General features: G+C 44.1%; 1 protein-coding gene across 1 annotated transcript in view; it reads right to left on the minus strand.

Moving 5' to 3' along the window:
• Positions 1 to 10,933: 10,933 nt before the first annotated feature.
• The window catches only part of Notch3 (notch receptor 3), a 44,904-nt gene continuing 42,449 nt past the window's right edge, over positions 10,934 to 13,388 (minus strand). Inside the window, exon 33 of the mRNA XM_006991270.4 lies at positions 10,934 to 13,006. Coding sequence (XP_006991332.2) covers positions 11,966 to 13,006 — 1,041 coding nt within the window. The 3' untranslated portion in view covers positions 10,934 to 11,965. The remainder of the gene's footprint in view (positions 13,007 to 13,388) is intronic.

The following is a 13,388-nucleotide window of genomic DNA, read 5'->3' on the forward strand; positions in this document are numbered from 1 at the left end:
ATGTGCAACACCCACACCTATCATTCTCTCTCTCTCTCTCTCTCTCTCTCTCTCTCTCTCTCTCTCTCTCTCTCTCTCTGTGTGTGTGTGTGTGTGTGTGTGTGTGTGTGTGTGTGTGTGTGTGTGTGTGTTTTAGTTTGGGTCACTATTGTTATGATGAAACACCAAAACCAAAGCAAGTTGGGCAGGAAAGGATGGATTCAGCTTATACATCCACATCACTGTTCCTCACCAAAGGAAGTCAGGGCAGGAACCTGGAGGCAGGAGCTGATGCAGAGGCCATGGAGGAATGCCACTCACTGGCTTGTTCCCCATGGCTTGCTCAGCCTGCTTTCTTATAGAACCCAGGACCACCAGCCCAGGGAAACTGGAAGCTTTCGAGCAAGCTAGTCTGGCTTATAAAGTGAACAAAAGACTCTCTCAGAGGAGGAAAGTGAGGTCTGACACCTCAGTTGTCTGCTCACCTCCTCCGCACATGCGCTGTGGCATGTTAGAATGTGCTCACCCCAACTCAAACACACATATAACTGCAGAGGGGGAGAAGGAGTGGAGATGGGAGCAGATGGGGGAGAGATTTTAAAGAACCAATTAAGATTGTAACTATAGTTCTGGGGATATAGCTCAGTGGTAGAGTACTTGCCTAGCATGTATGAGGCCTTTTGTTCAGTCTTCAGCAACTCCCCCACCCCCACGTATAACCCAACTATTTCATTTCCTTAGAGGACCCAGTGTAAACACAAGGTTATCTTTTCATTCACAAGATACAGAAACCCAGGGCTAGCGAGATGGTTTCTGGGGGAGGGGAGGTAAAGGCACTTGCCACTGTGCCCGATGACCTGAGTTTTCACCAAGTCCAACAGGGTGGAAAGGGTGGAAAGAGAGAACAGAGTCTCACAAGATGTCCTCTAACTGCAACATGCATGGTGAACACACAGAGATGGATGGATGGATAGACAGATGCTAGGTAGATAGGTACATACATACATACATACATACATACATACATACATAGACAGACGGATGATAGACAGATGATAGATAGACAGACAGACAGATAGATAATATCTTTTAAAAGAAGCTGGTAGCGGGGTGGCTTAGTGGGAAAAGGTACATGTTTCCAAGCCTGGAGATCTGAGTCCAATCACATGCTAGAAGAAGAGAAATGACTCCAGCAAGTTGTCCTCTGACCTCTACATGCCTGTAGTGCCCCCACCACCACCCCCACACAAAATAAATAATAAATATCAAAAACATTTTTAAAAATATATAGAAATTCACCAAAGTTGCCCATGTAAATTTGTTTGTTTGTTTGTTTGTTTTTTAAGATTTATTTATTTATTTATTTATTTATTTATTTATTTATTATGTATACAGCATGTATGACTGCAGGCACCAGAAGAGGGCACCAGATCTCATTATAGATGGTTGTGAGCCACCTTGTGGTTGCTGGGAATTGAACTCAGGACTTCTGGAAGAGCAGTCAATGCTCTTAACCTCTGAGCCATCTCTCCAGCCCCTGTTTGTTTGTTTATTCATTATGTGCATGTAGGATTACCTCCAGAGCAAGATTTATGCAGGACCAACATCAGGCACTTAGATGACAATGGTCAAAGTCTTGTTGACATCCTGGAATGAGTGCTCAGTTAACTAGAATCCATACAGCTCTCAGAATTGACACTCCAGCCGGCAGGACCTAACAGTGCAGTTGGACCTGATTATCCCTGCCTGTTCCCTTCCTGGGTCTCCAAAGTCTCTGTCAGATTCATCCTCTGTCCGTCAGCACCCACTTCCCAGAGCTGGGGGTATAAGTCAGTAGGAGTCACTTACCTAGCTTGTGTGACCCTGAGTTCCATCCCTACAGAAGAAAACCATCTCTTTAAAAAACCTACAAGGAAGACAGCCATAGCAACTCACGTCTGTAATCCTAGCACTTGGGAGGCTGTTTTAGTTTGCTTTCTATTGCTGAGATAAACACCATAACCAAAAGCAACTTGGGGTGGAAAAGATTTATTTCACCTACAGCCTGTGTACTTCATAGTGCAGGGAACTCAGGGCAGGAGCCTGGAGGCAGGAACTGAAGCAGAGACCATGGAGGAACAAAGCTTATTGACTTGCCCCTCCTGGCTCCTTCAGCCTGCTTCCCTATACAACCCAAGATTACCTGCACTGGGGTGGCACTGCCCACAAGAAACTCAGCCTTCCCACATCAACCACTGATCAAGGAAATGCCCCCACAAACATGCCACAAGCCAATCTAACAGAGGCAATTTCTCAGTTGAAATCCCCTCTTCTCAGATAGGTCTAAGTCTGTGTCAAACTGACTAAACAAACCAGTACAGTGGCTGATACAGAAAGAACAGGCATTTAAGGTCAGCTTGGGCTGCATAATAAGTTCCATGCCCTTTTCAGCTACAGTGTAAGACCCTCAAAAACAAAAACCCACATGGGTAAAGAATAGACACACTGATTCAAACTGGCTACCAATTTCCCCAGGAACCCAGGACATGCAGGTACATGCAGGCTAGTGCTCTACCACTGAGCCACACTTCGACTTCACCAATTTTTCTTTATCTTTCCTTGATCTTAAAAGATACCATTAATAGGATATTGGGGGCGGGGGTTATACCTGTAATCCCAGCAGCACCAGGGAGGTTAAGGCAGAAGGATGAGTTAAGAGTCTAGCCTGGGCTACATAAGTGAGACCCTGCATCAAACAAGTTAAGAAATTTAAGAGCACCAGTTAAGAACCTTCTCTGTGGCTGGTAGGGTAGCTCAGTGGGTAAAGGCACTTGCCACCAAGTCTGAGGACCTGAGCTCATCTCCAGAATTTATATGGTGGAAGGGAAGAACTGACTCTCTAAATGTGTCTTCTGACCATCACATGACCCCCATGACCGCCATGTGTGCCCCCCACATTCATATACAGAATGAATAAATAAATATGTAATAAAACACATGTTTTTACAATTTTTTTCCTTAGGCAATAGAGATAGCTCAGCAGATAAAAAACGATTGCCTAGAAAATCTGACAACCTCAACTTGCTCCCCAGACCCCAATGGAGGGAGAAAACAAACTCCTAAAAGTTGTCCTCTGACCTCCTCATGTGCTGCATGGAATACTCCTTCCCACACTCACACACACATACATTGTACACATACACACACACACAATAAACATAAAATTTCAAGACGGTCCTGGTCTACAAAGTGAGTTCCAAGACAGCTAAGGCTGTTACACAGAGAAACCCTGTCTCAAAAAACCAAAAACAAAAATTTCAAGCTGGGCATGGTGGCCCATGTTTTTTAATCCTAATGCTTAGGAGACAGAGGCAGTCAGATCTCTGAGCTCAAGGTCAGCCTAGTCTACAGAATTCTAGGACATCCAGGGCTACACAGAGAAACCCTGTCTCAAAAACATTAATAATAGGCTGCCACAGTTGCTGGCCAGCAGGAAAGACTTCTGCAGGCAGCCTTCTCCACCAACACACCACATTGGACCCTGCAATCTACAAGACCCACTCCCTACCCAAACCCACCCATAACCCTCGGACCTCAGCGGCTCCCTGAGACACAGAATCCACCAGCTCCAATTAGACCAAGAGCTACGACTGGGCCCAGAGTGGTCCCCCTGAGACACACACAGCAAGCACAGATTGGACCAAGAGCAGCTCACTCAGACACAGGCACCTTATATACCTATTGGAGGAAGAGATGGATAGACACCCGTGCAAAAATACATACAACAACATAAAGAGCAATATGGCACCACCAGAACCTAGTAGTTCTACAACAGCAAGACCTGAACATCACAACTTAGAAGAAGCAGAAGAAAGTGACCTTAAAAATAACTTCATGAAGATGATAGAAACCTTTAAGAAGGAAATGAAACTTAAGGAAACTGAGGAAAAGACAAAAAAAAAGTTGGAAGAAATCAATAAATCCCTTAAAGAAAGGCAAAGGCAAAAAAAAAAAAAAAAAAAAAAAGCAATTAAACAGGTAAAGGAAACAAGTCAAGACCTGAAAATTGAAACAAAAACAATGAAGAAGACACAAACCAAGGGAATGCTGGAAATAGAAAATCTGAGTAAATGAACAGAAACTACAAATGCAAGCATAACCAACAGAATACACGAGATGGAAGAGAGGATCTCTAGTGTAGAGGATACAGTAGAGGAAATCTCTAGTGTAGAGGATACAGTAGAGGAAATAGATTCATCAGTCAAAGAAAACACTAAAGCCAAAAACTTCATGACACAAAATGTCCAGGAAATCTGGGACACCATGAAAAGGCCAAACCTAAGAACAATAAGGATAGAAGAAGGAAAAGAATACCAATCAAAGGCACAGAAAATACACCCAACAAAATCACAGAAGAAAACTTTCTCAACTTAAAAAAGGAAATAACTATGAAGATACAAGAAGCTTATAGAACACCAAATAGACTAGACCACCCCCCCCCAAAAAAAGTCCCCTCACCACATAATAATCAAACCACTAAACATACAGAATAAAGAAAGAATATTAAGAGCAGCAAAGGAAAAAGGCTAAGTGACTTATAAAGGTAGACCCATCAGAATGACACCCGACTTCTCAATGGAGATTCTGAAAGCCAGAAGGTCCTGGACAGATGTAATGCAGACATTAAGAGACCACGGATGTCAGCACAGACAAAAAAAACTTTCATACCCAGCAAAACTTTCAATCACCATAGACCGAGTGCACAAGATATTCCAAGACAAAACCAGATTTAAACAATACCTCTCCACAAATCCACCCCTATGGAAAGCAGAAGAAGGAAAACTCCAACCTAAGGAAGTTAGATGCACCCATGAAAACACAGGCAATAGATAATCCCACAGCAGCAAATCCCAAAGAAGGAAAATAAACACACTACCACCAAAAGATAACAGGAATTAACAATCACTGGTCATTAATATCCCTTAATATCAATGGACTAAATTTGCCTATAAAAAGACACAGGCTAACAGAATGGATACAAACACAGGATCCATCCTTCTATTGCATACAAGAAACACACCTCAACTTCAAAGACAGACACTGTCTCAGAGTAAATGACTGGGAATAGATGTTCCAATCAAATAGACTTAAGAAGCAAGCTGGTATAGTTATCCTAATATCTAACAAAATAGACTTCAAACTAAAATCAATCAAAAGCAATCAGGAAGGGTATTACATATTCATCACAGGAAAAATCCACCAAGATGAAGTCTCAATTCTAAACATTTATGCCCCAAATGCAAGGGCACCCACATATGTAAAGAAGCATTACTAAAGCTTAAATCACATATCAAACCATACACACTAGTAGTGGGAGACTTCAACACCCCACTCTCACCAATGGACAGGTCTGCAAGACTGAAACTTAACACAGAAATAAGGGATCTAACAGATGTTATGACTCAAATGGACTTAATAGATATCTACAGCACATTCTACCCCAACAAAAAAGAATATACTTTCTTCTCAGCACCCCATGGAACCTTCTCTAAAATTGACCACATGCTTGGTCACAAAGCAAATCTCAACAGATACAAAATATTGCAATAACCTCCTGTATTTTATCAGACCACCATGGCTTAAAGTTAGATTTCAACAACAACAAAAATTACAGAAAGTCTACAATCTCATGGAAACTGAATAATGCCCAATTGATTCACCCAAGGATCAAGGCAGAAATAAAGAAAGAAATTAAAAACTTCCTAGAATTAAGTGAAAATGAATGTAGTATATACCCAAACTTATGGGACACTATGAAAGCAGTGCTAAGAGGAAAATTCATAAAGAAGTTGGAGAAATCTCACACTAGTGATTTAACAGCACACCTGAAAGCTCTAGAACAAAAGGAAGCAAAGTCACCCAGGAGGAATAGACACCAGGAAATGAGGAAACAATCAAATTGAGGGCTGAAATCAATAAAATAGAAACAAAGAGAACAATACAAAGAATCAATGAAACAAAGAGTTGGTGCTTTGAGAAAATCAACAAGATAGACAAGCCCTTATCCAAACTAATCAAAAGGCAGACAGAGACCATCCAAATTAATAAAATCAGAAATGAAAAGGGAGACATAACAACAGACAACAAAGAAATCCAGAGAATCATCAAGTCATATTTCAAAAACCTGTACTCTACAAAATTAGAAAATCTAAAAGAAATTGACAATTTTCTGAATAGGTACCACATACCAAAATTAAATCAAGACCAGATAAACAATTTAAATAGAACTATAACCCCTAAAATAGAAACAGTCTTCCTACAAAAAAACCCCAGGACCAGATGGTTTCAGTGCTTCTACCAGAATTTCAGAAATTCTACCAGAATTTCAAAGAAGAGCTAATTCCAGTACTCTTCAAATTGTTCCACACAATAGAAACAGAAGGAACATTACCAAATTCTTTTTATGAGGCTACAGTTACCCTGATACCCTAACCACACAAAGATGCAACAAAGAAAGAGAATCACAGACCAAATCTCCCTCATGAACATTGATGCAAAAAATACTCAATAAAATACTGACAAATAGACTCCAAGAGCACATCAAAAAAAATTATCCACCATGACCAAGTAGGCTTCATCCCAGGGATGCAAGGGTGGTTCAACATACAAAAGTCTGTCAATGTAATACACCATGTAAACAAACTGAAAGAAAAAGCCCACATGATCATTTCATTAGATGCTGAAAAAGCCTTTGACAAAATCCAACACCCCTTCATGATAAAGGTCTTAGAGAGATCAGGAATACAAGGAACATACCTAAACATAATAAAGGCAATTTACAGCAAGCTGACAGCCACCATCAAATTAAATGGAGAGAAACTCAAAGCGATTTCACTAAAATCAGGAACAAGACAAGGCTGTCCACTCTCCCCATATCTATCCAATATAGTACTTGAAGTTCTAGCTAGAGCAATAAGACAACAAAAGGAGCTCAAAGGGATAGAAATTGGAAAGGAAGAAGTCAAAATTTTGCTATTTGCAGATAATATGATAGTATATATAAGTGACCCCAAAAATTCTACCAGGGAACTCCTACAGCTGAAAAACTCCTTCAGTAATGTGGCAGGATACAAGATTAACTAAAAAAAAAAAAAATCAGTAACCCTCCTATATACAAATGATAAACAGGCCAAGAAAGAAATCAGAGAAACATCACCCTTTACAATAGCCACAAATAATATAAAATATCTTGAAGTAACTCTAACTAAGCAAGTGAAGGATCTGTATCATAAGAACTTTAAGTCTCTGAAGAAAGAAATTGAAGAAGATATCAGAAAATGGAAAGATCTCCCATGCTCATGGATAGGTAAGATTAACATAGTAAAAATGGCAATCTTACCAAAAGCAATCTACAGATTCAATGCAATCCCCATCAAAATCCCAACACAATTCTTCACAGACCTGGAAAGAACAATTCTATATGAAAAAACAAAAAACCCAAGATAGCTAAAACAATACTGTACAATAAGGCAACTTCTGGAGGCATCACCACCCATGCATGACCTCAAGCTCTACTATAGAACTATAGTAATAAAATCAGCTTGGTATTGGTATAAAAACTGACATGTGGACCAGTGGAATTGAATTGAAGACCCTGACATTAATGCACACACCTACAAACACCTGATTTTTGACAAAAATGCACAGTAGAAAAAAGAAAACTTCTTCAACAAATGGTACTGGCATAACTGGGTGTCAACATGTAGAAGATTGCATGTATATTGCCATGCACCAAACTCAAGTCCAAGTGGGTGAAAGACCTCAACATAAATCCAGTTACACTGAACCTGATAGAAGAGAAAGTAGGAAGTAGACTTGAATGCATTGGCACCAAAGACGACTTCCTAAATATAACATCAGTAGCATAGACACTGAGAGCAACAATTAATAAATGGGACCTCCTGGGGCTGGAGAGATGGCTCAGAGGTTAAGAGCACTGCACTGACTGCTCTTCCAGAGGTCCTGAGTTCAATTCCCAGTGACCATATGGTGGCTCACAACCATCTGTAATAAGATCTGGTGCCCTCTTCTGTATACATAATAAATAAATAAATCTTTAAAAAAAATGGGACCTCCTGAAACTGAGAAGCTTATGTAAGGCAAAGGACATGGTCAACAAGACAAAATGGCAGCCTGCAGAATGGGAAAAGATCTTCACCAATCCCACATCTGACACAGGGCTGATCTCTAAAATATATAAAGAACTCAAGAAACTAGACATCAAAATACCAAACAGTCCCATTATAAAATGGGCTAAGAGCTAAACAGAGAATTCTCAACACAATAATCCCAAAAGACATTTAAGGAATTGTGCAACATCCTTACTCATCAGGGAAATGCAAATCAAAACGACTCTGAGATACCATCTTACATCTGTCAGAAGAGCAAAGATTAAAAACACTGATGACAGCTTATGTTGGAGAGGATGTGGAGCAAGGGGAACACTCCTCCACTGTTAGTGGGAGTGCAAACTGGTACAGCCATTTTGGAAATCAGTATGGCGGTTTCTCAGAAAACTTGGAATCAATCTACCTCAAAGCCCAATGATACCACTCTTGGACATATACCCAAGGGTATATCATACCACAAAGACACTTGCTCAACTATGTTCACAGCAGCATTATACAACAGTAATAGCCAAAACCTGGAAACAACCTAGATGTCCCTCAACCGAAAAATAGATAAAGAAAATGTGATACATATACACAATGGAGACTCAGCAGACAAAAACAATGACATCATGAAATTTTCAGGCAAATGGATGGAACTAGAATATATCATCCTGAGTAAAGTAATCCAGACTCAGAAGGACAAATATGGTATGTACTCACTCATAAGTGAATACTAGATGTAAAGCAAAAGATAACTAGACTACAACTCCCAGCTCCAGAGAAGCTAGCTAACAAGGAGGACCCTAAAAGGGGCATATGGATCACCCTGGGAAGGGGAAATAGATGAGATCTCCATGAGTAAACTGGGGTGAGTTGAGGCAATAGAGTGTAGGGGATGGGAGATGAGAACATAAAGGGACAGGATGGTCAAGCTGGAAACAGGGACAGAGTAGGAGAGCAATGAAAGAGATACATCAAGGCCGGGCGGTGGTGGCGCACGCCTTTAATCCCAGCACTCGGGAGGCAGAGCCAGGCGGATCTCCGTGAGTTCGAGGCCAGCCTGGGCTACCAAGTGAGCTTCAGGAAAGGCGCAAAGCTACGCAGAGAAACCCTGTCTCGAAAAACCAAAAAAAAAAAAAAAAAAAAAAAAAAAGAGATACATCATGATAGAGGGAGACATCATGGGGCTAGGAAGAAACCCAGTGCTAGGGGAGTTCCCAGGAATCCATAAGGATGACCCCACCTTAGACTACTAGCAATAGTGGAGAGGGTGCCTGAACTGGCCTACCCTGGTAATCAGATTGGTGAATACCCCAACTGTCATCATAGAGCCTTCATCCAGTAACTGATGGAAGCAAATGCAGAGATCCACAATCAAGCACTAGGCTGAGCTCCAGGGGTCCAGTCGAAGAGAGAGAAAAGGGATTTTATGAGCAAGGGGCATCAAGATCATAATGGGGAAACTTACAGAGACAACCAAACCAAGCTAGTGGGAACTCATGAACTTTAGACCAACAACTGTATAGCCTCCTTGGGACTGGACTATGCCCTCTGCATAAGCAACACCATTGTATAGCCCGATCTGCTTAAGGGGCCCCCTGGCAATAGGATCAGGATCCATCCCTGGTGCATGAGCTGGCTTTTTGGAGCCAACGAACTATGGTGGGACACCTTGCACAGCCTTGATGCAGGGGAGGAGCTTGGACCTGCCTCAACTGGATGTACCAGGCTCTGCTAACTCCCCATGAGAGGCCTTACCTTGTTAGAGGAGGGAATGGGAGGTGAGTTGGGGGGGAAGATTGGGGGGTGAAAGGAGGGAAGAGAGGGGCATCTATGGTTGGTATATAAAATGAATAAAGAATTTCTTAAAAAAAAAAAAAAGAAAAGAAAGAAATTCTACCAAGTTTACCTCACCATGTTAACCTACTTGTAAACAAGAAAGCTAAATCTCTAAGTTATTGAAATAAAATAATTTGAAATGTAAAAAAAACATTAATAATAATAATTTTTAAAGAAAATAAAAGTTTTCAAGCAAGGCACTCTATTGGTTCATCTTAAGGCAGATATCCACCCAAGATTCAGTAACTGGAATCACCTGATGTGATGGTTACCTTTGTCAACTTGACAGGATCTATAATCACCTGAGGAGAGAAGTTGTCTACATCAGGTTGACCTGAGAGCATGTCTGTAGGAGATTGTCTTAATTAAATCAATTGATGTAAAAAGACCCAGCCTACTGTGGGTGGCACCATTCCCTAGGCAGGGGTTTCCGAACTGTATAAGAATGTAGAGATCCAGCCGGGCGTTGGTGGCGCACGCCTTTAATCCCAGCACTCGGGAGGCGGAGGCAGGCGGATCTCTGTGAGTTCGAGGCCAGCCTGGGCTACCAAGTGAGCTCCAGGAAAGGCGCAAAGCTACACAGAGAAACCCTGTCTCGAAAAACCAAAAAAAAAAAAAAAAAGAATGTAGAGATCCATCTGAACACAAACAAGTATGCATGCATTCATTTCCTTCTCTCTGCTCTTGACTGTTGATTTGATATGACTGTTTTAAGTTCTTGCCTTGACTTCCTCACAATGATGAACCTGGAACTGTAAGCTAGAATAAACTCCTCTCTCCTCTAAGTTGCTTTTTTGTTAGGTTTTTGTTGAAAGTAACAGAAATGAAGCTAGGACACCTGGCCAAAAAGGAATCAAAGGTAGACTGGAAAGCCAGATGGCTTTGCTCCAAGATGGGAGTTCAAGTTAGCCCTGTGTAGGGCTGTCCAGAAGTGCCCACTTTGGACAGAAACCAAAGACACTGGGTGTTAACTATTTCTTTATTAGGTGGTAAGGGAACTGGGGAGGTGAGGGTTGTACAATGCGAGACCTGGGAATTCAGCTACAACGGACGGTGACCAAGTGCCATATTATAAAAATAGCCTAAAAACATTTCTATTAGGCAGTGAGGCTGAGCCAAGGGGATACCAGGAAGAGGGGGTGTCACTCCCTCAGGTACCGCATCCCCACCTTCAGCCCTGTATTTACAATTAGAAGTGGAATGCATACGAAATACATCTCCCCTGACCCCGCCCCCCCCGCCCTAAAAGGTGAGCCAGGCTCTGGGAGGGGGGGCCCTAGTGGGGGCTTTGGTGGGAAAGACCCCTTTCCCAGTGAGTCTACAAGTTTTATCTGGAATGCAGTGAAGTGAGGAAGGAGGATAGGGAGAGGAAGGAGGCTCCCAAGTGTCCCCTGACCCCAGGGGAGGGTGTGCCCAAGGCTGGCTACTTGGTACATACCAGGGCCGCATACTCAGTACACGGGACCCTAGTCTTGTCTGTGTACTCGGTACACAGAGTCCGGATTGGCCGAATGGGCCCACAGACTCAGCCCCACAGGGGCGCTGGAGGGATTTGCAGCGGGGGGAGGGAGCATCTCCATATATATATTTTGTAAAAAATAATAATAATAATAAGTTTGTTTAAATGAATTTGTCTCTATACAAAATGTAAAAAAGAAAAAAATAACTCACTCATGCCAGTGTGAGAAAATGAGGAGCAAGAAGAGGCAAAAAAAAAAAAAAAAGGAGGACAGGGAATGGAGGCAGGGTGAGGGGTTAAGTCCCAGACCCCTTACCTTAAAGGGCCGAGATGGTGGGAAGTCAGCCCCTACCCATTATAAATAAAGGAAGACTGGGGGTCTGGGCTGGTGACCAGCTTGGTCACACTATAAGACAGAGAGGTGCAGGAAGGCTGGTACAGAGAAAGGGATGAAAATAAAATTAAAAGGGAGAGAGAGAGAAGCCAGGGAGGGGTGTCACTTCAACACCGCCCCCCGCCCCCGCAAAGATCCAAGAACTTAGGCCATCACTTGCCTCTTAGGGGGGACTTCTGGCTGGGGCCCCAGCTGTGTCTGGGCCTGAGGGAGGGAGGGAACAGATATGGGGTGTGGCTGAGCAGGTAGTGCTCCAGCCGCTGTGGCACCAGCCGTAGTCGCTGGGCTAGGCGTAGAGTCGGACCAGTCTGAGAGGGAGGGAGGGGATGGGCTGGCCCAGTGCTCTGGGGACTCGGGAGATGGGGTCAAATAAGGATGCTCGCTGGGAACCCGCAGGAAGCGGGCTTTTGTGGGGCTGCTGCGGGTCCCCGCTGCAGGGTATTCCTCTCCGTGTCCTGGGGCAGCCAGGTAGGGTGGCGGCCGCTCCTGGGGAGAAACTGGGGTTCCCGAGTTGAGTAGCTGGGGTCCCGGAGCCAAGGGCAACAGGAATGAGGTTCCTGGTGGGGCAGGTGGAGGCAGCCGGGCCCAGTCGAGGGGGACAGCCACAGGGTTGAGGAGACCCAGGCTGAGCACGCAGCCCCCGGGAGGCTGGCGCCCCAAAGGGCCCGCCCGACTTGCACCAAGCTGTGCCAAGGACACCGCAGTAGCCGTGGTGGCATAGGGACCCTCCAGGGGGAAGCCTCCAGGGGAAGCAGGGGGCCCACCGAAAGGCCTTGGGGAGTCCAGCGAGTCCACAGGAGACAGTGTGACAGAGCTGTCTGCCAGGGGGCCCGGGCAGGCCAGTGTCAGCTTCTTGCCCCGACCCCGGGTTCCCTGTGGCCCCAGCCCCGTCTTGCCAGGCTGCCTCCTGCTCTTCTTGGTCCCAGACTGCACTGCCTTGAGCCCAGGAAGGAAGGCCCCTGGAGGGCAGAGCAGGGGCCCCAAGCCATGGGGGCCGGGGGGACTGCGGGGGCCACTGGGCTGGTCCAGCAACCGCACAATGTCCTGATGCAGCCGCTCCTGGGCCACATCCCGGGGCAGCCTGTCCAGGTGATCTGTGATCTCCCGGTTGGCAAAATGGTCCAGCAGCAGCTTGGCAGCCTCAAAGCTGCCCTCACGAGCAGCCAAGAACAGTGGAGTCTCCTCCTGAGGTAAAAAGAAGGGGCAGAACCCACAGATGTCAGTCACTCTCTGTCCAACACCCGGGTCTCTAATCCCTAGGGCATCCTGAGAAGTACAAGTTGAAAGCCTGAAGATGGATGGATCTGGGTTCGGATCCCAGCTCTGCTGAAGGAACAAGCCCTCTCCCCTCAGCCATGACCCTGCTGCAGGAGCATCTGGACAGGACTTACCTTAGGCACAAAATTTAAAGGGGCATCAAAATCTCCAGTCATCAAGATAAATTACACGTTGATGCAATGATTTGTAAAAGACTAAAAAGCCAGGGGTCAGGGCTTTCATGGAGATGCACACCTTCATTCCTAGCACTCAGGAGCGAAGGCAGGTGGATCTCAGTGAGTTCCAGGCT

The sequence above is a fragment of the Peromyscus maniculatus genome, chromosome 22 (genome assembly GCF_049852395.1).
Source record: "Peromyscus maniculatus bairdii isolate BWxNUB_F1_BW_parent chromosome 22, HU_Pman_BW_mat_3.1, whole genome shotgun sequence".
Lineage (NCBI taxonomy): Eukaryota > Metazoa > Chordata > Mammalia > Rodentia > Cricetidae > Peromyscus > Peromyscus maniculatus.